The sequence below is a fragment of the Cervus canadensis genome, chromosome 28 (assembly GCF_019320065.1).
Source record: "Cervus canadensis isolate Bull #8, Minnesota chromosome 28, ASM1932006v1, whole genome shotgun sequence".
NCBI classification, from domain to species: domain Eukaryota; kingdom Metazoa; phylum Chordata; class Mammalia; order Artiodactyla; family Cervidae; genus Cervus; species Cervus canadensis.
The window spans coordinates 12,028,349-12,053,987 of NC_057413.1; the positions used below are offsets into that span (position 1 = coordinate 12,028,349).

At 39.0% G+C, this 25,639-nt stretch overlaps 1 protein-coding gene across 1 annotated transcript in view; it reads right to left on the minus strand.

The window, feature by feature from the left end:
- Nucleotides 1–922: 922 nt before the first annotated feature.
- The window catches only part of NUP153 (nucleoporin 153), a 63,910-nt gene continuing 39,193 nt past the window's right edge, over nt 923–25,639 (minus strand). Inside the window, exons 15-22 of the mRNA XM_043449246.1 lie at nt 22,501–22,626; nt 18,859–19,479; nt 15,864–16,061; nt 13,338–14,225; nt 10,672–11,028; nt 9,751–10,023; nt 2,623–2,806; nt 923–2,306 (exon numbers count right to left, since the gene is read on the minus strand). Of these exons, the coding sequence (XP_043305181.1) occupies nt 2,222–2,306; nt 2,623–2,806; nt 9,751–10,023; nt 10,672–11,028; nt 13,338–14,225; nt 15,864–16,061; nt 18,859–19,479; nt 22,501–22,626 (2,732 nt within the window). The 3' untranslated portion in view covers nt 923–2,221. The remainder of the gene's footprint in view (nt 2,307–2,622; nt 2,807–9,750; nt 10,024–10,671; nt 11,029–13,337; nt 14,226–15,863; nt 16,062–18,858; nt 19,480–22,500; nt 22,627–25,639) is intronic.

Consider the following 25,639-nt stretch of genomic DNA (forward strand, 5'->3'; position numbering starts at 1 on the left):
CTGCTATTACAGCCACAGGGAGTGGGTCTGCAGCCTGCACCAGTCTGAAGAAGAGATGCGTCCCCTGGGCTTCAGTAGGGAAAGATCTGTGGTTGGAACTGCTACCAGGCGTGTGTTCTATAGCTGCCATGTGCAGCCTGAGACTTAAAGCAGTCGAGATGAAAAAACAAGTCCCAAGTCACAAACAACTCTAGCCCTAGAGATTTCAGTTCTAGGGGGAAAGGAGACTTCATTTTTATAAGATAACTCACCCTATTTGGTTTTTGGTTACTAGCTTTAAAAAAAAATAAAATGAGATATTTCTAGTACATTTTTAATGAAAAATCTTTCCCAGAATAGAAAGCTTAATATCCCCATCCATATGGGTCTAAAACAATGACTAAGACTGAGCAAACATGCAATTTAGTTAAGCCATTAACACCCCACACGTTTCCAATTTACTCCATTAGTATTCACCATCATCTCTTGCCCCCCAAACAGGTTCATGTCAAACATTCATTATTTAATAAGTTGAGAATTATAAATAGAAAATCCCTACTCCGAAGATAGCACTTGATGATGGCCTAAGACATTTCAATAACAGAAATCATTTCACTTGGAAACACAGAAAAGCTCAAACATTTTAAAGTATTGACTTTAGACTCTAACCACAAGTTCAGTAAAATAGAAGTCACCACAAAATTATATGTTCAAATTGAAGAATAAAGTTATCAAATGTTCTCCTAAGAGCTCTTTTATGGGCAAGGACAAAGAAATCTACTTCTTTAAAAAAAAAAAAAAAAAATTCCATAAAACAACCCAAAAGAAATTGCACAGAAGGACCATTGAAGTTTTTGTGGGCTACTTTGGGTATGTATCTCAAAAAATTCAATCAATAAACATTGTCTAGTCACCTATGAAGGAAGATACAAGTACAAACAGAAATGGTTGTTTGCATTTATTTTCTACTTTAAAAAGGTATGGCAATTTATATGCAAAGTAGGCGTGATTCCTAGCACCAAACAAAAGGCAGCAAGCGTGCCTTCAGACATTTCCCTTTCATGAGGAGCTGTCCAAATCACTCAAATTATTCTTTGGAATTTCTCTTCTGACCACTGTTAACTTCTATAAAAAGATTCCCTTCCACTAACACTTTTACCTTCACTATAATTTAACACTAGAACAAAAAATATTTCATAATTTTTTATTGATGGCATTTATCCCATGGTTTAACATGTTAATTATACTGTAATAAACATGGCTTTAATATTAAACTTTTCCTTATTATCCAAAGTCACCACAGTCCATTTCAGTAAATATAAAAATATATGCTTAATACTTTGTACAATACTGGTTTTTGGTCCAAACAAAAACTGGATCAGAAAAGCCAATAAACTCATTTTAAGAATCCCCAATTTTTTTTTTTTTTTAAAGATTTCCAAATGGATTTAGGCAACTTTGAATAATGGGATTTACATAATAAAATCTGAGACGAGACTAAACAAACAACAAAAAAAAATTTCTAACACAAAATTAAAATTTCAAGTTCACAGATTTATGTTATGCCAAAAAAGTACAGAAACAAGATTGTATTTACACAAGTTTCATAATAAAATAATGAAAAAGGCAAGACAGGTGATAGTCAGAAGAATGACAATATAGAAATAGCATATAATTATTAAATGGAGAACGAACTAGATCTAACAAGTCCTTAGCATGGACCATTCTTTAATCAGGCTTCCTCTATCAGAAAATTTTAGTGCACGATACACCCAACTCACTCACTTCACACATACACCAGCACAAACTCAGCATAGAAATCATTCATTTCAACATCCTCTAATCTATACAGAATTCCTCAGATATAATTACAATTGCAAATGCGTTCCATAAACGCATATCAACGCGCACGGTGGTGCAGACGAAGAGGTTCTATACAAAGCCATTCTCCGAGCAGGCTCGATTCCTGGGTTCTGCCAGCCTAGGCCAAATCAATGAATAATTTGCTGGATCATAAAATAATTTTGCTGAATAATCAGTCACCAGTCTAGCTATTATTTTTTTAAAAAGGGGGGTGGGAGAGGTGAAGTTGGGCTTCTATAAAGAAAAAAGGAGGAAAATTCCCAAATTAAAGAAGTCCTTAGGCAGATCTGACTTCAGATAACCCAGTATTATAGTACAATCCAGTATCTGAAAGCAGGGCACCAGCTGTTAAAACAGTGTGTATAACACATCATGACCTTTATTTCTTGCGTCTAACAGCAGTCTTTATCTTTCGACCAGGAACTGAAGTTCCAGAAGAAGGGAACATGTTTTTCCCATTTGACCTGTGAAAAATAAAAACTCTGTAACGTGACATGATGCTCACATAAAAATCTCACAATCATAACACTGTGTGACTGGTGATGGGGGGTGGGGAGACAGTGTTAAAGGAAGCACACTCTGTTACACCCCATACCTACATACATACGCGCGCACGCACACACACACCCCACCCCATGCTCTTTTTCTCGGGTTATGATCCTCCAAGATTGTAATATGGTAAATTGATGGAGAACGTACTTGATTTTACCTCAGCTATACTGCACCTTGGTGATTCTAGACACACACACACGCACACATCTCAACAAAAAGTTCTCTTACCCCACAGTAAACGCCGCTGAAGACTGCGCTGAAGACTGGCTAAAGTGAAAACCCCCTGAGCCAGAGGGCTGGGCTGAGGCCGCGGGTGTGCTGGGACTTGCACCAAACTTGAACACCCCCAGTGGGTTGTTGTTGGTGAAGTTGAAATTTGTAGTAGTGCTGCTGCCAAACTGGAAACCGGAACCTGAAATAGTTGAAGCAGAAAAACTTCACTAAGGTAAAAATGACGGTGTTTCTAGTAATGACTCTGACTTTTACATAGAAAAACATGGGAAGGGTTAAGTTCTCGTATGGTCACTTAAAGAAAATTAACTAGCTTCTCTACAGACAAAATATATACCTGACACCCTCCAACAAGTGACCCAACTCACCGTGACCAAGGGGAAAAAGGGCCAAGTGGACTTTTGACTGAGACTGTGGAATCAACATATTGAGCTCTACCTTTTTCAAAAATTATGTTAAAATCACAGTAAGGGGAATTTTACAAAGATAGGGAGAGAAAGAGACGACAGAACAAAATTTAGAAGCTGGAAGCATGACTGGAGCCAAACACTAAGCTAGTAGCAAGAGAAAGTGCAGAAGTCATCCCATGTATGCTAACCATACCCACAAGGGTTAGGTTCCAGGTGCTTCTGGAAGTGAGAATGGAGACCGACTGGGAAAAAAAGAAAAAGGCAGGATGGCAGATTATCTGTTTGAGAAGCAGATACCCAGATCAATCCCTCCCCAACAAACAGGATGAGAACTCTCCTCCCCTACCTAGCGTAAGTACAGAATTCTAGTCTCTGGACCGGGGCACATCACACACAGAGGCAAGGATACCTACTGAAAATAGGACTAGGAGTAGGCTGAGTACAACGAATTCTGAGAACTGCAGCCTTCCGCCCTGACTCAGCTCTCCAAACATGGGCAATCAGGAGTGTTTATGCCCTTCAGACAGGAGACTTGAAGAATCTTCTCTGGGGAACGTGACAGTCTAAAAGGAGAAACCTAAAGATATGAACATTCAGCTCTTGGCAAGAGGACAAGCCAGTCAGATAAACCTATGATGATATTCAAATTAAACCCTCTGCCCAATGGGCAAAGAACCTGAACAGACATTTCTCCAAAGACAACATATGGGTACATATAAAAAAGTTGCTCGACCTCACTAATCATCAGGGGGAATGCAAACCAAAACCACTAGGAGATATCATCTCTCAGAATGGCTATTGATAAGAAATAGCAACTGTTGGCAAGGATATGGAGAAAAGTGAACCCTTGTGAACCGCTGGTGGAAATGTAAATTCCCGCAGCCACTAAGGAACACAGTATGGAAGCTTCTCAAAAAGTGAGAGAGAGAACTACCATATGATCTAGCAATCCCATTCTAGGTATTTACCCAAAAGACTTGAAACCAGGATCTCAAAAAGATATCTGGACTCTCTTATTCACTGCAGCATTATTCACAATAACCTAAGTAGAAACAACCCAAATATCCCCAGACAGATGCACAGATAAAGGAAATGACGTGTCCACATAAAATGGAATATTAATCTTGCAACTTGAAAAACACACTGACACACCTGGAGGACGTAAGTGAAATAATGCCTGAGTTCACTTCTAGGAGGAATCAGAAATGACTAAACTCACATGAGCTGAAGAACGGGGCAGGGGGAGCTGGGGGCGGGAGAAACGAGGAGGTGCTGCTCAGAGCAGGTGTGAAGTGTCGGTTATGCAAGATGCTCAGATTCTAGAACTCTGTCTCACGCTGTGCCTACAGTTAACAACACTGCACTGTGCCTTTGTTGATGAGTAGATACAATTCATGTTAAACATTCTTACTACAATTAAAAAAAAACAGAACCCAAACACTATGAGTAAGAGGCAAGAAGCACCAGACATCTGAGGAAAAGTATTTCATAAGAAACACTAAGACTGAAGCAGTAATAAAAGCAATTTGGAGAAAACTAAGCAAAAGCTATCAGACAGAAAAACAAAACAAAAACCTCATTGTTAATATCCTCAAGAGATCCACAGATAACACTTCTAAAACAAAAGCAGAAGGATATAAAAAAGAACATCCACAGAACAATTTCCACTAAGAAAATAAGCAATACATGCAGAAGTAAAATCTCAACAGGTGTGTTTCAAGATAAAATTGAGGAAATCTTCCCAGGAAATACAAAAAGTGAGAGAAAAAGGGAAAAAACAGAAGATAAAAAAGAATGAGGCACAAAATCTCCAAAGAAATAATTCAAGAAAATTCCCATGAAAGAAGCTTGTAATAAATAGGACACACTGCCTTCCTAACATCATCCAAGGATTAAAAACGGATCCAGACCAAGGAACATCGTCATAGGCAGAACACTGGAGGCAAAAAAAAAAATACTCCAATGATACTCCAGAAAGAAAAACATATCAAAAGCAAAAATAGACTTCAAGAGCAACTCTGGGAGCTAGAACAACCACAATGGGAAAATGCCCTCAAATCATTAAAAAAAAATGTAATTTCCATTCTAAGTATATATTCAACCAAAATTTTCCCCAACATGGGGGCAGAATAAAGATCTTTCCAGAAATATAAGGTCTCAAACTTTTCTTCTTTGTGTCCTTAAGAAATCATGGGAAGATGTATTCTCCCAAAACAAGGGCGTAAGGAGGAAAAAGATATGACACTCAGGAAATTTCCCTGGTGGTCCAGTAGTTAAGAATCCACTTGCAATGCAGGGGAGGCAGGTTTGGGAAGGAAGACGCCACTATGCCATGGGGCCCCTAAGCCCACACACCGCAACTAGGAAGAAGCCCACGCACAGGAAGAAGAGATCGCTTGTGCCACAGCCAAGATCCTGATGCAGCCAAATAGATAGATAAAATTTAAAAAAAGAGAGAGGCCCTCAAGACCACAGTTAGGCAGAGCTAGAATGTCTGCTGGATGGAGTAGGTTAAAAGATATATGAAGACTAGCATCACCTTGACACCAAAATCAGACAAAGGTATCACAGGAAAAGAGAATTACAAGCCAGTATCAATGATGAACATCAATGCAAAAATCCTCAACAAAGTATTAGCAAACTGAATCCAACAATACATTAAAAGAAGTATATACCATGATACCCAGAGATGCAATAATTGTTCAATATCCACAAATCAATGTGACAGACATCAACAGACTGAATAAAATAATATGATCTCAATAGAAAATATTTGACAAAATTCAACATCCATTTATGTTAAAAACTCTCCAGAAAGTGGGCATAGATGGAACATACCTTAACATAATAAAGGCCATTTTGACAAGCCCATTGCGAACATATTCAACCAAAAGCATTTCCTCTAAGATCAGGAACAGGACAAGGATGCCCCCTCTCACCACTTTTATTTAGAGAAAAAAAGGAAACAAAAGGAATCCAAATTATAACGGAAGAAGGGAAACTGTCACTGTTTGCAGATGACACACTTACTATACAGAGAAAACCCTAAAGACACCACCAGAAAACTACTAGAGCTCATCAATGAACTAAGTAAAGTTGCAGAATGAAAATTTACATACAGAAATCTGCTGCATTTCTATACACTAGTAATGAACTATCAGAAAGAGAAATTAAGGAAACAATCCCATTCATCATCACATCAAAAAGAGTAAAATACCTAAGAATAAACCTACCTACGGAGGTCAAAGAAGCCACAGGGCTTCCCTGGTGGCTCAGCTGGTGAAGAATCCGCCTGCAATGTGGGAGACCTGGGTTCAATCCCCTGGGTTGGGAAAATCCCCTGGAGAAGGGAAAGGCTACCCACACTCCAGTATTCTGGCCTGGGGAATTCCATGGACTGTTAAGTCCATGGGATCGCAAAGAGTCGGACACGACTGAGCAACCTCAGGAGGAGGAGGAGGAGGTAAAACATCTATACTCACAAAACCGTAAGATGCTGATGAAAGAAATCACAGACAACACACAGGGCAAGATATACTGAGCTTGTGGACTGGAAGGACTAATACTGTTAAAAGGGCCACACTACACAGAGCAATCTACAGAGTCAGTGCAACCCCTACCAAAACACCCATACCCATAACATCATTCACAGAACTAATATTTTTAAGATTTTTAAAAATATGGACCATTTTCAAAGTTTCTATCAAATTTGTTACAATATTGCTGCTTCTTTTTTCTTAATCCTTTGTTTTTTGGCTGCAAGGCATATGGGATTAAAGCTCCCCAACCAGGGATCGAACCCACACCCGCTGCACTGCAAAGTGAAGTCTTAACCACTGGACTGCCAGGGAAGTCCCTAATAATTTTTAAATTTGTATGGAAACACAAAAAGCCCAGAGAGCCAAACCCCCTCAAGAAAAGAAGACAGCTGGAAGGGCCAGGCTCCCTGGCTTCAGACAAGGCCACAAAGCTACAGGAATAAAAGCAACACGGCGCAGGCAGAGGAGACAGACACACACGTCAAGGGAGCACCACGGAGCCCTGGACAAACCCACACACTGACGGTCACCAGTACGTGACCAACGAGGCAAGGGCATACAGTGGAGAAAAGACAGTCACTCCAGTAAGTGGGGCTGGGAAAACTAGATAGCTACTTGTAAAAAAGTGAAATCAGAATGTTTTCTCACACTATATACAAAAACATAAAGACCTAAATGTAAGACCAGAAACCATAAAACTCCTTGAAGAAAAACAAAGACAGAAAACTCTGACAGAAATTGTAGCAATATTTTTTGGGATCAGTCTCCTAAAGCAAAAACAAAACAAATGGAACCTAATTAGACTTCAAAGCTTTTGCACAGCAAAGGAAACTTATCAAAATGGGAGAAAATATTTGCTAATAATATGATAAATAAGGGGTTAATATCCAAAACATATGAACAGCTCACATAACTCAACATCAATAAAACAAACCACCCAATAAAAACTGAGCAGAAGACTTGAATAAACATTTTTTCTGAAGAAGATATCCAGATGGTCAACAGGAACATGAAAAGATGCTGAACATCAGAGGAATGCAAACTAAAACCACAATAAGGTGTCACCTTACACCTGCAAGAATAGCTATCATCAAACAGAACACAAATAACAAAAATTGGCAAGGATGAAAAGAGAGAACCCTCATACACTGTCAGTGGGAATGTAAACTGGTGCAGCCACTAATTTTTGCAAAACAGTAAGGCAGTTTTTCTCAAAAAACTAAAAATAGAGCTAGCGTATGACCCAGGAATTTTACTCTCGGGTACATATCTGAAAAAAACCCCAGAACATTAATTCCAAATAACATATGCATCACAAGCAATGTTTATAGCAAGATAAGGAAACAACTCAAGTGTCCATCAACAAGTGAATGAATAAAGAAGATGTAGTGTGTATGTGCTTTTTCGTGGCCGAGTAGTATCCCACCATACACACGAAAAGAATGAAATTCTGCTATTTACAACAACATGTACAGGCTTGAAAGGAGTATGCAAAGTGAAATAAGTCAGAGAAAGACAAATATTGTAAGATATCATTTATCTGAGGAATCCAAACAATATAACAAAGCAGTGAATAAAACAAAAAGGCAACGTGCTCACAGACACAGTAAGAACTTCTGGTCGTTAGCGGTGAGAAGAAAGGGGTAAAGAGGCAAGCCAGGGGAGAGGTTAAGGGGTACAAACTTCTTTAATAAAGTAAGCTACAAGGATATACTACACAACATGGGGAACGTGGCCAATATTTTACAATAACTGTAAATGGAGTATAACCTTTAAAAATTGTGGATCACTATGTTGTACACTTACATAACACTGCTCATCAACGAGATCAATAAAAAAGTAAGAATAAAACCCAATACAAAAACTTAAAAAAATTATGTGGTAAAATTTCAGATACTGAGAAATAGCCAAAGTATTTGAAAAAACTGAAAATAGTTATATACAAATGGGAGAAGAAAATATTACCCATGAGAAGAAATCACTGATGCTAGGAAAAACAAAATGTTGTATAGGAAAGAAAATCACAGTACATCATACAATGTTTGCATATTTAGCATCATGATCTAACCACACAGTATCACTCTATTAGGCCTGAAGGCATTGTTAGCTGTGTGAAAAAAAGCTAAACTCTTCAATTTTGCATTGGAGGGGGTTGGGAATCATTAAATCCTGATTAAGATGATTATCATGTGTCATACAACAGGAGAAATTTTGCTACATGTACTAGCTAACAAAACACTAACATTCAAAACAAAGAATTTCTACAAATCAATAAGCAAAATGAAACAACCAATTAGTATAAGGGCCCAAAAAAAATTACAAAAAGAATTCACAAAAAATGCAATCAAGTAAGGATCCAAATATGAGGATCTTCATTTAATGCTGGAAGGAGGTGAACTGGCACAATCCATCAGAGAGGGTGTATAATCTTTTGATGTACTAAGGCGCATGCCTTTCAACGTGCAACCCCCTTTCCAGGTATAAACCCTAAGAAAACAGGTATGTGTGTCCCAGGGCACATAGAGGACTGTGCAGAGCTGCGTGTCCTGACAGCTAAGAACAACTCAAACTTTCATCAACAGGATACAGATAAACTGGTACATTCATACAGTGATTTACTCTGCAGGGATGAAAATGAATAAATTACTGCCTTAAAAAGCTTAGCTAAGGACTTCCCTGGTGGTCCAGTGGTTAAGAATCCACCTGCCAATGCCGGGGACACAATGCCTGGTCTGGAAGATACTCTGTGCCGTGGAGCAGCTGAGCCCGCACTCTGGAGCCTGGGCTCCACGGCACGAGAAGCGGCTACAGCGAGAAGGCCGCGCGCCGCAGAGCAGCCTCTGTCCACGGCACCCAGAGAAAGCCCGGGCGCCGCAACGACGATGCAACACAGCAAACATACATGAGTGAATACAGAAATACATAATAAAGAAAGAATTTTTTAAAAACCTGCACCTTTGTTAAAAAAAAAAAAAAAGAGTGCTTAACTATGTTGGGAAAAGAGTTGGGAATGCTGTTTATAGGTAAATCTAAACATACACATCTCTATTCTGCCAAGTACAAGAGACCAAAGAAAAGAGACATGTATGGTTTCAAAATTCAGAGAAAAAAAAATTATACTGAAGACATCCAAAACTCAAGTAGGGATACAAACTACACCATTACTACATACTTACTGGAATTAGGAGCTGTTCCAGAGCCAAATGCAGACTGACTAGGCTGCTGTCCAAACACAGGAGGCTGTCCACTGCTTGACACTGTCCCAAAAGTAGGTGGTGCAGGCTGAGAACCAGCAGAAAATAATGCTCCTGAAGATGATATAGATCCAAAGCCTGGGGGGTGAGGCTGGCTGGCACCTTGACTTTGTCCAAATGTTGGGGTCTGGTTAGCACCAAACGCTGGACTGGCAGATGGTGCTGAAGGTCCAGTGCCAAACACAAAGGAGGATCCTAGAGACCCAGAGAAACACTTAAATCACCACGGATGGCTAAACAGGAAATAATCCTCAAGAAATGTCTGTAAGCTGAAATGCACATATCAAGATTCTTTGCAGACTCTTACCTTGCTGAACAGATCTTATCAGGACAAGTTTTGAATTACTGATGAAGAAAATACAATGCTTGCTACCATTATTTAGTAAAACCATACAGAATCCATAAACAAAAACTTCAATTAACAAAGACTCTTAATCTTGCAGCCAAAAATATTTAGGTCTTTAAATATCTAAGATGACGACTGATCTCCTATCAGAAAAGCAACATACTGCAGATACTGACTATTATGTGGTCATGTATCCACTGCATAAAGAGGACTAACGTCTAATAAAATAATCTTCAGTGTCTGGCTATTTACAACATTAAAAAAATCCCTTGAACAAACTAAAGATTACACTCCTAAAGAGATTAGAAAATTGCTTCCAAGAGTTAATTACATTAAACTCAAAATGTACATCATTCCACATTGAATAATTACAACATCCCAGCTAGAGATGACCTAAATGCAGCCATGCTTTCTTGTGATATTATATGCTAAGAGTTCATCTACATATAATGAAAGCCAATCCGACTACAACATGTTTTTGTCTTTTTAAAACGTACCTGCAGAGCTAGACGTGGTTGTAGCTCCAAAGTTGAAGCCAGAGGGTGCGGTACTGTTACTGCTGGCTCCTGGACCAAAGACAAACGGGGTGACAGCGTTGCCCGTGCTTGACGTGGCTGCTGGTTTGCTCTCTTGAGAGAAGAGCAAAGACTGAGATGTACTAGATTCGGCAGCGTTTCCAAACGCAGAGCTGCTCACGGGGTTGCTGGCCTGTCCAAACACAAAGGCAGCCACAGGCGCGCTGGAGGACGAGGTGGAACTACCAAATATGCCACCACCAGCTGAAGTGGCTGGTGCACTTGAATTAGAGGAACTGCTGTTCAAGAAACTAAAAACTGGCTTGGCCGCACCTTGATCTGTAAGATGGAGATTAAGAAACAAAATTCTTTAAGAACAAGCAATACCAGAAGGCATTTTTTCCTACCCCAAAATCTGAGTCCACTAGAAAATAGAATCATTAAGATTTTAATATAAATTAGTTCATCGAATGGAAATTTGTTAAGTTTTGATTTAGTCAAACACATAAAAATATTCATATATATAATATATATGTGTACTTGCAAAATACACATTATTTTAAAATATTCCTTAAATCCAAATCTCACTGGACACCAGGTCTGGACAGCAAATTCAGATAGCGGGAGATAGTTACCCTTTCCTAAATTTGATTTTGCAGATCTATGTTAGCAGGACTGTAACTTCAGTCTATCTGAACAAACGCCAATTCTTAGTGATCTTTGCTGACTAGTGCACCTCTGCTCACTAATTTGTGACTCTACAACATACTAAACTTCCAAACCTCCTCAGCTACTGTTGCTAGACTGCTTCAAATACTGAAGCCTTACAGTATCACTAGGCAATAGTATTAGTAGGGCAAACCTGACGGTATGTCAGCCCTTCTCTCCACAATTTCTTGTAAGTTTTCCCTTCCATGTGAATTTTAGAATTATTTTCACTTGTGAAGTTCACAAAAATTCCTCTAAGAACTGAAATTCTATTGGGGGTGAGGTGGAGAGGAAAGGATATTCACTCAGGAACAAGTATAAAACACCTCTTTTATGTTCTCTTATTTATCATGTTGCAGGTTCTGCTGATATTATAAAACACAAATTGGAACTGTTAGAAAATATAAATGGGATATGCTACCAAACTATTCACTTTTGATTTGGAGGAAAGCTATTGACTTTTAATATGGTGACCCTGAATCTAGCTATCTTTAGTAGAAGACTTTTTAAAAAAACTTGTCCCAATAATATCTCAATTCCAACACTATAAACTAGACAGGGCTGGTCACACTGTGGTATGGGCACCAATATAATTGACAGTAAATGTAATAATAGGTCACTTTAAAGTTGCTTAATAGGATGTTTAAAATGTATATTTCAATGGAAACAGTATAGTGATACTAGGATTAAATTTGATTAGACCCTATCTCATTTTTATTCCTTCTAAATAATAATGGTAATTTAGTTTTTGCTTTCTTTGAAGGGTGTTTTTCAATTTAAGTAATATTTTATAGATAAAACTGCTCGTACCTAGGTGCTGAATTCCATACAAATATTTTCAGGTTAGTTTTTCATTTTCTTGTGTTTCCAATTTATTATTCAGAAGTGTTCATAGGTATTCAACTTTTGATTCTTTGCTTGTCTGAAAAACATCTGTATGTTGCTCTTACAGTCTGATAGTATTTGACTGGTTAACAGAATTCTCAAGACCATTTTTTCAACTTTGAGGTCAGTGCTCTACTGTTTTTAGCATTCCATGTTACAAATGGGAAGTCTGATGCTAATCTGATAATCTATTTGTGGCAAACTCTTTTCTCTGAAAGCATTCAGGATTTTGGCCCTGGTGTCCTAAAACTTCACTGGTCCTTCGCAGTGAACACGTCATTTTTAAGACCAGTGTCTTTCTTTACATGTGGGAAATTTTCTCCTGTTGCTTCTTTGCTATTTCCTTCATACTGTCCTCATCTTCTAAGCACTCCTATTCCAATGGAACTTGTGGACATGGCTTAGATCTCTCTGTTCTTTTACACTGTGTTCTGGGAAACTAATCCGATTATCAGCTGGTTTTTTTTTTCCTCCCTGTTACTCAGTCCACGAAGTGATTTTATTTCACCAATTATGTTTTTGTTTTTAACTTTTAAAAATGCTATTTCATTTTTTTCTTCGTGATTTTAGTTTTCACATCCACCTCTATTTCTCAGGGATTTATTGTATTTGTTGCCTATGTTCCTTGAATGCCAGCTGAAGACTGGCTATTGCTATTTGTATATGAAGGCCTGTACATAAAGATTTTATTAGAAAGTTATTTCCTGAGCTTAAGGAAAAAAAAATGCTCATCTTCCTGAATAGTGTGTGTCAATTCTGATTTTAAAAGTTCAAACAGAAGGGGAAAAGTCACAGACAAATGTGCAAATATTGTGAGCTTTCCATCAGAGCTACATTTCTCAAACTCAGACCTGTAGATAACTTCGTCAGAATCACGGAGGGTGGAGGAGGGGGTGGCGGGGGTGGTATGGAGCAGTTAAAACTCAAAGTTCTCTACTCCTTCCCAGAGTTCTGTGACTGGTACTCTCTCAACTATGTCCAGTGTAAACCATCCCTTGACTTGCTGCATTTGTCGACACCTTGTAAAAAAAAATAAATAAAAATTTAATGCTTACCAGCTGCAGTACTGGTTTGAGCGCCAAAAGCAAAAGCGGGCTTCGCTGGCTGCTCGGATCCCTTTTCAGACGGTTTCACCGCGCTGAAACTAAAGGTCGACTTGGAAGAGCCCTCGTCTTTGGCTTGCTCTGAATTCCCAAAGGAGAACACCGGGGGGCACTTCGGCTCTTCACTGTCAGCCTTCTTCCCAAACACGAGAGACGTGGAAGTCACAGGCTCTTGCTGTTTCTCTTCTGTCCTTCCCAAAACAAACAACGAGGCTGCTGGCAGAGGGGCAGGGTCCACGCTGCCGAACGTGAGCCCTCCTTTGGTGGCAGGTGTTTCTTCCTTTTTCGCTTCTGAAGTCTGACACGTGAAAGGAGCCACAGAGACACTCTTGGTGTCTGTGGTTCCAAAACTGAAGCCGCTCTTGCTCTCAGAGGTCACCGCGGTGTCAGCAGCAGCAGCGGGGGGAGGGTTAATGACACCTGAACCAAAGCTAAAGCCTGTTGATGAAGATTTAGGCAGTTCTTCTTTCTTTTCTTGCTGCCCGAGACTAGACACTCCGAACTGAAATGGAGCTAAAGGAGCTGGATTGCTTAAACCAGAAGAAAGTCCAAACTTAAAATTACTGTCATTTTTACTGTCTTTTTTGACTTCTTCAGGTTTAGAATCAGATGAAACTCCAAATTTAAAATCTCCTGTGGGTTTAGAAAATTTGAAGCCTTCACTCAAGGGGTTTGCAGACCCCGAATCTGATGACACGCCAATTTTGAAGCCTCCTTGATCTCCAAATTTAAACTTCCCAGTGCTGGCTAATGTCTGAGAGGGCCCAGAAGAGGGTGATGGGATGCCAAACTTGAAGGATGAGGTTGCTGCGTTTGAAGATGAGGAAGATGTGCCGAAGCCTTCAAAAACATAAAGACACCACACAGACACTGGGTTAATATTACTAAATACCATTCAGTCAAACAAAATGTCAACCTTGAAGAGGAGGAGGAGACAGGAACAGCTCAGAACAGGCCTACTTCGAAGAGCATTAGTTTAACAAGGACAGTGAACACGAACCAAGCTGCCCCTCCTTCAGCATAAGTAGTACATCTCGATCCTCACAGCCACATTTCATGTATCAGACTGACAGAGATCAAACAAGCTTGATACATCAGTACCAGTGATGGACTAGGAGTAACAGACAGTCTTGACATGGCAGGCGGACGTGTCAATCAGCACAAAGTTGGCGGGAGGCAACTTGTCAACATTTACCCTAAATTGCAAACACAGGTACCTTTGACCCAGCAAGTCTGCAGTTGAGTATATTCAAATGATAAACTCACAGTATGTAAAATGCCATACGCCACCCAGGCAGCCGTAAATGAAGAACTGAGACACGTCTGAGCTAACCTGTGGTAACGGCAAGGGTGCAGAAAGGTGATGGTGCCCACAACCTTTCCTAACAAGGCAGAGAGAAGTCAGAGTACAGAGAAGAGAAGTACATCTGCTTGTGATGTGCACAAAGAAATGTTGAAAGAGAGACAAGAAACTAAGCACAGATGACCGGGGCCGTTGGTGGGGCAGGAAGGATGGAAAACGAGCCAATGAGGACAAGAGACAGACCTTTCACTGTGAGTCCAGTCATAACCTGCTTCTTAAATCTTGTGAGTAAATGTGTTATTTACTTAAGAATTCAAGTATTTCGCACGAAAGAACCAGAACTGTATGAGTGGAAGCAGATTTTAAAAGATAAAAATACTATGACAAGATCAAAGTCTTGGTTTCAGAATGCTTTTCCGTAGCAGAATAAACTAGAAATTAAGCACCTGACTGACTGGCTCCACACAGAGATCAATGAACAGTACCAAGGTATTTACGCACTGTTCCCACTTACCCACATGTAAACTAACAAGTGACAGCCAAGCACTTGTAAAAGCACTTGTCTTCAGATTTCCTTCCCTTTAACCCACCCAACGTTCTTTCCCTAAGAAACTTACTTGAAAAATTACATCAGCATCTCAAGAGCACACTACTATCCACATGGGCTTGAAAATGCCTTCTGTGACATCAGACAGAAAGCGAAAAAAATAAAGGGGTCAAAGACAATAATTAACTAATTATCACCTCTGCCTCAAAGGAGTTGAGGCACAAAGGCACTTCTGCCTCAGAAAGAAGGTTTAAGGTATGGTGATTACTACCAGTGGGGAAAATGGGAAAAAGACCATGAGGCAACAGCTACAGAATGAGTTTTAGTGATCTCCTAAAATCCAAGTGCAGTGTTCTTCAAACCAGCTGTAACCCTTAGTCATGTCATTACTGCAGTGGGCTGCAACAAGCATTTTTCTTCCCAAAGGAAAACTAGTAAAAGAGCAAATGTATATCCTCACTCCTGACCACCAAATAATTCAACTACACGGTAATTCAGAGATCGATTATGCGCTACAAGTCCAGGACAACACCTCATTTTACGATAATTTTCAAGAAAGAACTATTTTAAAAACAAAGCTGTGTGCAAACATTTCACTTTATAAGGAGGCACTTTACCAACACCTCACCTGTAAACTCGGGATTTGTGTGTGACTTTACACTTTCACATGCGATACATTTGGTAGAATCTGCTTTATTCTCCACGAGGCACACTTCACAGTTCCAGCTTCCCTCGGGTTTCTTGAACTTGTCCAATCCTAGGCAGCCTCCAGAGGACAGGGAGACTGGGGGGGCCGTGCTGCTGCTTGAAACAGGTACTGAACTTCCTAAAAAACAAAGCAAAAGTACAAAATTCTGATTTACATCATGTCACGATCTCCATGACACCACTAAGTCCAAACGAACAATTTTTATCAGTGTTTCCTATTAAGATAAAGAAAATGCCAGAAATATAAACATCACGTTGTTAAAAATGGTCCAGACATCTCAGAATTCTTTTAGTCTTATAAACGAGCAACTCACACTCACCTTGCTCAGTGATGAGTGTCCTCTTAACCCCAAGGTTGAATAGCCATGTTTTTTTTTTTTTTTTAAATGATGCTCTCAGATCAGAGCATAAAAGACTAAATTCTTAATAATGTTTGTCAAATTTTGTTAAGCATCACAGATTATAAAACATAAGTTATACATTGTAGGCAACAGCCTAACACATAAAATACACAGCCATGGCCATATTAATTTCAAGATTCCAAAGCACAGATCTCTGACTTTGAAATGACCATTTCTGCATAGAAGTGTTCTATTATCCACTTTGCAATTCAAGTTGACATAACCTACTATGTTCAACGCATTTCTGTTAAAGCGTAGCCATTTAACAGACATTGATTAAGCACTGTAATGGTCTTAGGTTCTGGGAATATAAAGATGAATAAAGTGTCGATTCTAAAGGTGCTTCTGGTCTAAAAAGGGGAAAGTAAAACAAACATAAATGCATAGTACCACCATCGCCAAGATGGAGTGACAATGATCTAAAGAAGCGCACAGAGAAGACGTTACTACGAGACAGGAGAAGGATTCACAGAGGTCATATTTACACTTTGAAGCAGAATTAGCAATTTCGTGGGGAGAGGCGGCAGCATAGGAGGGATGGCTCGGTAAGGCACAGCTGTGTGAAGAAATGCAGGGTTGCAAGTAAAGCCGTTCACTCTGGTACCCCGCTTCTCTCAGCGTCCTCCAGCTGTTTTCACTTCTCCCAGTTACCTGCTCTGTGGTTTACCAGTACGTTCTCTTCCACTTTGCCAATAAAATCCTGCCGTCTTTGGTCCACTGCCCTCTCGCAAGCTCTCAGCTACCCTGATGATTTTAATCACCAACAAAATCTTTCCCATTCGCACCCAAGACCCACACTTCCGGGCGTCAGTTCTGTCCTCTCTCTGTGATGGTAGTTGCACTACGCACCTGGCTGGCCTGGGGAGATGACAACTCTTCCCTGATGTATCTCTGCAATCTGTTTCATTCTCTTCCTCTGACCCTTCTACTGCTCTTCTAGTGGATAGCCTTATTGAGACTTCCGGTTTGGTTCCCTTGAAACCCATCCTCCTAAGAAGCAACCAGTATCACGCGGTTCTTGTTTGGTTCTTGTCTTTCCTCTCTGGTTACTCCTTTAAAAGATTAAGTGTTTCAAAGTTCTATTCCTGCTAACTCTCTTAAGCTAAACAGAGTTCAGTTTTAGGCTATCCTCTGTGTTTGCTCCATTCACTCACCTTACATCAGCTCTATTCTCATCATTTATTTGAAAATTATGAGCGAATGATTCCCAAATCTGTGAGAGGGTCTATAATCAGTTTTATATCTTAAAAAATCTCACACATCTCTGTCAACTTCAGCAGCTTGAACTTAATGTATCTTCAACTAAATACATTATTCTATCCCCCTCCATTTGATTTCATTAGTACATATCACCACCATCTCTACCTATATTATTGATCAAATTCCTAATCTGTGCTCTGGTCTCCAAATTTTGTTGCCTTCAAATCCATCCTCCAAAAAGCCACTGGGTGACTGAATAAAAGTACAAGTTTGACCCACCAACTCAATTAATTTTGCTCTCAGACATGCATCAACAGCTTTCTTTTTTTGTTAAGGGGACAATGAGGAATGCCAGATGGGAAGAGAAAAATATTTCAGAATAAAGACTCTGAAATCTTATTCCTGTAGAGCTGTCTAGCAGGAATCAGAAATATATCTCACCCCTTGTGTTAGGACAGGGTTCTAGGCTATTAAGAGCTTTTCATTGTAGACACAAAACCACGCATCCATCAATTATGCAATAAAAATAGGAAGTATAATTCCCAGGACACTCATAACATGTTTTATTTAGGATCTATGTTACCATATATCTGTACCAAATAATTATATAATAGTATTACAAAAACATCAAAGAGTCAAATGAATTAATTCCAAATGAATTAGAGATCAGTGTAAATCTTCAGTAGCTCTTTCAAAATTGAACAGAGAAACAGGAAAAATTCAACTCTAACTCCATTTTTCTGTCTGCCCAATAGTATTTTTTCATTAACCATTTAATAATTTATAATCATTGCAGGATCTCTGGCAGATACCACATACAGGTACAGGTATCATCATCAGTACTCAGCCACACTCTTCTGATAACGCAATACTGTCTACTCCTTAATGAAACTAGCTGTGGAAACGACCACTAGCCATCCTCACTTCCTCTTTGAGAAAAAGAGACAGAGTAGTATTTTATTCTGTGTAAAGGTTTGAGAAAGAGTGCTCCATTCTAAGACCTTTGCATCTGTATCAGCCAACTTTGAAAAGTTGATCACGAAGAGCCAGAAGTTTCTAATAAAAGTGCACACAAAGAAGAGGCCAAAGCAAAGGCTGGACTGATTAAACACACGACCAAGCCTAAGAGAACATGCAGTGCCAGTTCCAAGCAAGTCATTTCCATTTCAAGACAGTTTGGAAAATTACGACATATGAGGAAATGCTCGTCCTGAAACGTCTAAAATACTGAGGTTGTTCTTAGCTGTTTTACAGAGAATTAAAATGTTCTATTAAAGTAATGAACAAAATTATTCCAAACAGCCATAAACGTACCTGGTTTCTCAGACATACAGGACACACACTTATTGTCTTCTGCATTATTAGAAACACAGCACACTGGACACTCCCAAGATCCCACGGGCCTTTTGAATTTATCTGCAAATCCTAAGGCACCAGTGGTCACAGGGCAGCTGGAGGAGGAGGCAGCCACAGTTACAGCGCTTTCTGAAGCCACTGGCAACGTAAGGGCGCGCTTAACACCAGTTCCCGGTTTCGGTGTTTCACAAGCTACACATTTTATCGCTTCAGGTTTATTCTGCACTAAACAGGTATCACAATCCCAAGTTCCTACTGCTGGTTTAAATTTGTCTCCGAAGCCTGTCGTCCCTGGTGTGGGAAGAGTCAGTTTGCCGCTTTTACTTGGTGTCCCGGCTCCAGTCTGTTTAGCGGTATCTTTTGGTAGCAATTTTGTTGCTTGGCAGGCTACGCATTTGTTGTCTGTGACTTTGTTCTGGAGTAGACAAGTATCACACTGCCACGACGACCCAGCTTTTAAACCTTCCCCAAACCCAGTTCCACTAGAAGAAAAACTACTTATTGCTGGTCTTGTGTAAACTACCGGGCTTGTGGTGGTAGGTTGAGCAGCAAGAGAATCTGCCTTCGGTGATGTGAAACCTACAACCGGGGGGAAAGAGGGGAGTGGGAGGGAAAAAAATCAGTTAATGTTTTGATTAGAATGTTTCCCTGTTTATTGTTAATAAATATTAAAAACATTAACTACTATTGGGCTGGCTAAAAAGTTCATTTGGGTTTTTTCCGTAAGATCTTACAGAAAAACCCGAAACAAACTTTTCAGCCAACCCAATAATGAGATACATTTATAGCTGTTAGTATTATTATTCCTGGGAGAAAACATTTTTTACCTTAATTACAGAGTTATCACAATCCAAGAAGGACTACTTATGAGTTCTCACATTAAGCTGTATTTCTAGTACTAATTACACAGTTAATAACTGACAACCCAGTTAAAAGTCTACAGAAGGTGTTTTGTTTATAGTGTATCATCATCCTCTAGGAATTTTAGTTTACTATAGTTCACTCAATACCTAATTTATGACTTGGGGCTTCCCAGGTGGCTCTGACGGTAAAGAATCTGCCTGCCAATGCAGGAGACCCAGGTTCGATCCCTGGGTCAGGAAGATCCAGGAAGAGAATGACTACCCACTCCAGTATTCTTGCCTGGAGAATCCCATGGACAGAGGAGCTTGGCAGGCTACAGTCCATGGGGTTGCAAAGAGTCAGATATGACTGAGCGACTGAACTGAACTGAAGGTATACACGTAGAATCATGAAATAATGAGAAAAGGTTTTGTGCAATAAAACTGGTATCATTTAATTGATTCTCTCAAGCTATACTTTATTTGGAGAAACAACCTTTCAATCTTTTTAGTTTGGACCAACCAACTTTTATTCTACATACACCAAAAAACCACTCATCTCTCTAGACTGTAGCATCAAAGGAAAGAAAAACAGGGAAAGATGATACAGAAGGTTTGTTAGAGGTTTTTAGTGGCGCCAAGAAATAATCTAGCCTAGAGCTATTTTTCCCCAAAAGACAAAACAATGCCACATACTTCAGTTACTCCCAATAGACAACAATGTACTGTTTTGTTAATGATTAACCTGAGTCACCAAAGTTGGCAAAATTTTAACAGCGACCACTTCAAGGTGTTAGTTTTTTCTTTTTTGGATTTTCAAAATTTCACTCAAGAGAACATATAACTACTCCAAATTTTTGCTTTCTGAAATTTAAACTGAAAACAGTTTAAAAGAGGGAATGGGCATTATGGATCCAGGCAAAGTGAAACTTCTACGATGACAGGCTATAATATATGCATTTGATGCTGACTACCACTTGATTCATCACAGTACAGGATTCTGGAGCTCTGCCCGTAACTGCATAAAATTGTCTATACTGAGACTCCAGTAAGCAGTATACTAATCTATAAAGTGGGAGCTACACACACACACACAAAAAACCCCTAATCTCTATCTTGTACCAGCCAAACTTATTACTGAAACTCCTATTCACCTATACATGAACACACATGTTGGATAAATATAAACTCTTTCGGAGCTACTACATTATCTTATAAATCCTTTTATATTCTTATTGTACACAGCCCAGTTGGAATTATGCTATCCTCTGATTTTCAAACTGAAAACCCATTCCAATTTGAGGACTTACTTCTATTCATCACCTTCAAATATTACCCACCAGCATTCATATCTTCTTTCCTTTCCAGTACTACCCCCTCCCTGCCCCCACACACCCCTGTGTGTGTTACAATTAGCAAATGTTTTCTTTCCACTTGGCTTTGTTACATATATACACTACAACTGGGGAATAAACTGAGACAAACAGGGCAGTTCAGTGCTCTCAGAGAGAGACAAGTCCAGGTGGATCATCAAGTGTATTTACTTTTTCCAATTATTGGCCCATCTCTATTAACATGCAATTCACATTTTTTTCTTCCATACTCGCCTCTTAAAGACTCCATTTTAGCGCAGCCCTTGAATTCTAAAGGGAGAGTTTCTAAGGTCTTTTGCCTAAAAAACTTACACCCGAACTATCACTACATTCAAAAGACAATCTCCAGTCAAACTAGACACCGTTTTTTTATTTTTCTTTTTTTTGAAATGACAAATATCTTAGAAGGAATAACTAGCAGAATAATTGAGGCAGAAGAATAGATAAGTAACCTGGAAGACAGAATAGTGGAAATCAGTGCCAAGAAATAAAGAAAAAAGACTGAAAAGAAATGAAGACAGTCTAAGAAACATCTGGGACAACATTAAATGCACCAACATTTGCATTATAAGAGTCTCAGAAGAAGAGAAGGAGAGAGAGGACCTGAGAAAATGTTTGGAGAGATAATAACAACAATCTTTCCAAACATGTGAAATAAATCTGGGTTGTTTTCACCTGTTGGCTGTTGTGAGTAATGCTACTATTAACATAAATGCTACTATTACATAAATATCTGTTAGCGATCTCTGCTTCTATTCTTTTGTGTATAAAATACCAAGAGCATACCTATATTTAACTAGCATCTCCTTTTTACAAAGGGAATTTCAAAAGTTATAATTATTATTATGAAATGTGTCTACCGTTCTGACAGACCCAAAAGATAGCAATGAAAATAGTGTAAACCCAGCTATAAACACCTAAGTGTTGTAAGTGGTCAACAGATCAAAAGGTAAAACTCTTTCTACTGGAATTTATCTCTTGAATGTTCAGGCAACAATTATGAACTGTGATTATTTATTTTCCATTAGAAATGCACATGTGCCTTCCTTATTTTTGAAAGGTTGTTGCTGAACGATGAGACACGGGATTCTTGGCCTCCGGAGGAGATGAATTCAATCCGGGGCCAGAGACGAGGCTGGATCGCTCAGAGCTTTTGTGTAATAAAGTTTCATTAAAGTATAAAGGAGATAGAGAAAGCTTCTGACATAGGCATCAGAAGGGGGCAAAAGAGTACCCCCTTTGCTAGTATTAGCAATGGAGTTATATACTCTCCAATCTAGACACCATTTTTAAAAGCCTGAAATACAACAAAGTGTAACAAATGATACTGAGATGAGATCATGATTTTATAATTAAGATTTCTGACTATCTCAAGGGCATCTCACCAGGGCTCTTCAGAACATCTAAGACACTTCCTTCTTTCAGGGTTTTCGCCGCTCTGAAAGGGCTCTCGCAATCTTCATCTTGCTTCTTCTTAGAGCTTGTACTGTTCACTGCAGTGGTATCTTGAGCTGTAATTTTTTTAATTGTAAAAGATATTATGACAAGAAAAAGCAAGGTTACATGCATTTGAAAGATCTTTCAATCAACTTCTTAAAAAAAAAAATTACCATAACCCAAAGATAACAACGACAAAGGACTGTACATCTCTCCTCCAATAGAGTAAAAAAAATATATATATATATAAACTATATATAACCTATAAATGAGTCAGTTATAGATCCACTATAATGATAAGAGTCAATGAGTTCACCAGTAATCAAGAAAATCAAAACAAATCTTAGAGGATATGGCAACTGGGACAAGCTCAAACACTGTATGAAATATGCCTTGATTATACAGAAACTTCTAACAACTGATTTAAAAAAAAATTCAGACTTTCCTGGTGGTCCAGTGGTTAGGAATCAGCCTGCCAACGCAGGGAACATGGGCTCAATTCCTTGGTCCAGGAAGATTCCACATGCCCTGGTAAGTAAGCCCACGAACCACAACTACTGAAGCCTGCGCGCCCTAGAGCCTGTGCTCCCCCAAAAGAGCAGCCACGAAGATGAGAAGCAGAGAAGCCCCTGACTGCCGGAACTACAGAAAGTCCATGTGCGGCAAAGAAGACCCAGTGCCGTCAAAAATAAAGTTTTTAGAAGTTTTTAAAATGTTTAAAGCTTTTTAAAATGATTGTTTAAGTCAGATATTTCTTCTAAAAATTCACCCTATGATTGAAAATACCTGTCAGTTATTATGCTGAAAACCTGGATGATAAATACTCAATAAAAGGGGCTAGCTACATAAATTACAGAACACTGACATGATGGAATGCTATGCGGCCCCAAAAATCATTCTCAGAAGAACAGATACGGGAAAGAGTAGGTTAGAAAGTCCAGAAGATTGTGCCTGTTTACATCTAGAGTAATGCTGTTACTTTTTATATTTCCCAAACTTGCTTTTAGCAACATATTCTTATACTTAAAATAAGTATAATATTCTTATACTTAAAATACTCTACATTGTGAGTATGATAATCACTTTGTCAACACATTTTTAAGGGGAGTGTTTCTGTTTACAGATGAAGTATTATTTGAAAATTACCTGACAGTTGCATCTGTGTGTGAGAGAAGGAGTGAAGGTGGGAGAAACAAGACTGGTCACAATATGGCAAAGGCTGAAGCTCAGTAGAGTGTATCTGGGGATTCAGTCTACTATTCTATTTCTGAGAATGCCTGAAATTTTCAAAAGTATTTTCACCAATTTAGTAGTAGTGGGTAAAGCAGTTCAAGAAAATCTATCTACCCTTACTTCACATCATGAGCAAAAATTAATTAAAAATGGATTGATGGGGAAAAAAAATGGATTGATGATCTAAACAAGAGAACTAAAACCATGAAACTCTTGAAAAGAAAAGCTAGGAGGCACATCTTCATGACCATGACAATGAATTCTTAGGACACCAAAAGCACAAGAAAAAAAACTAAACTTCACTGAAATTTGAAATCTCTGTGCATCCAAGGACACAATCTAGAAAGTGACAAGACAATCAACTGAACAGGAAAAAATACTTGCAAATCACGTATCTGATAAAGATCTAGTGTCCAGACTATACAAAAATGCAAATAACTCAGCAACACAAAGAGAAACCAATTTAAAAAATGGGCAAAGGTATTCAACAGACATTTCTCCCAAGAAGATATGTAAAAGGCCAAAAGCACACGAGACGATGCAAACACAAGTTCAAGTTTTTTAAAGCACAAGCCATCCATCGTCCTTGCTTGGTCCTGCAATAAATCTTTCTCCATTAAAAAGAGAAAAGAAAGCTAAACATAGTCCTCAGGGAAATAAATGCAAATCAAAACAACAATGAAGCATCACTTCATACCCACTAGGACGGCTCTCATCAAAAAATGGGAAAGAATAAGCGTGGTGCGAACATGGAGAATCCTGCTGGTGGGAATGTGAGACAGGCTGGCTTCTGAAGAGAAGTTTTATTAACTCCTCAAAAAGTCCAACGTAGGACTTCCATCTGACCTATCAGCTCCATTCCTAGGTACATCCTCTGAAGTACTAAAGTCAATACTGAAACAAATACAAGTACATGTACATTTATTAGCAACACTATTCATAATAGTCAAAAGGTGGAATGACCTAGATGTCCACCAATAAACAAACAGGTAAGTTATGGTATATCCAAAGAGCAGAGAGTCATTCAGCCACAAAAGGATTGATGTTAACAGTACACATTACGACAGAGATGAACCTTGAAAATGTGAGAGAAGCCAGGTGCAAAAACTCACACTGTACGATTCCAGAATAGGTGAATACACAGAAATAGAACATGGATTACTAGTTGCCAGCAGTTAGGGGGAACGGGAAATGGAGAAAAACTGGTTAATGGGTAGACTTCCTTTTAGGAGTGATAAACATGTTTTGTACTAGTTTAAAGGTGCTGACTGCACAACGCTGTGCATGCAGTAAACACCACTGAATTTTTCCCTTTAAATGATCGACTTCGTTCCTGTTGTTATTTAGTCACTAAGTCACATCCGACTCTGCAACCCCATGGACTGTAGCCCGCTAGGCTCCTGTGTCCATGGGGTTTCCCAGGCAAGCATACTCCAGGGAATTTTCTCAACTCAAGGATCGAACCTCTGTCTGCTGCATTGGCAGGCGGGTTCTCTACCACTGAGCCACTAGAGAAGCCCATGATTACATCTTCTCTCAATTTCACCTCAATAATAAAAATGTGCAAAAACCAAAACACCATACCTACCTCTTACAACTGTGTCAAAACAAAGAAAAATCGGCTTTTATACATTATCACATTCTGTATTCCTTTACAGTCAAAACTGAATTGCTTTTAGAATTTAAAGTAAATTTTAAGGATTTCTTCAAGTGTACTCAAAGAGATGGAAAAAGATGATAATGTGAAAATTAGCTCCTATCATACAGTAATTAACCATGACTTCCACATTTTCAATCAGCTTTTCAATTACCAAAGTGGTAAGATAGAGAGGTGTCAATGTAAGAACAATTCCA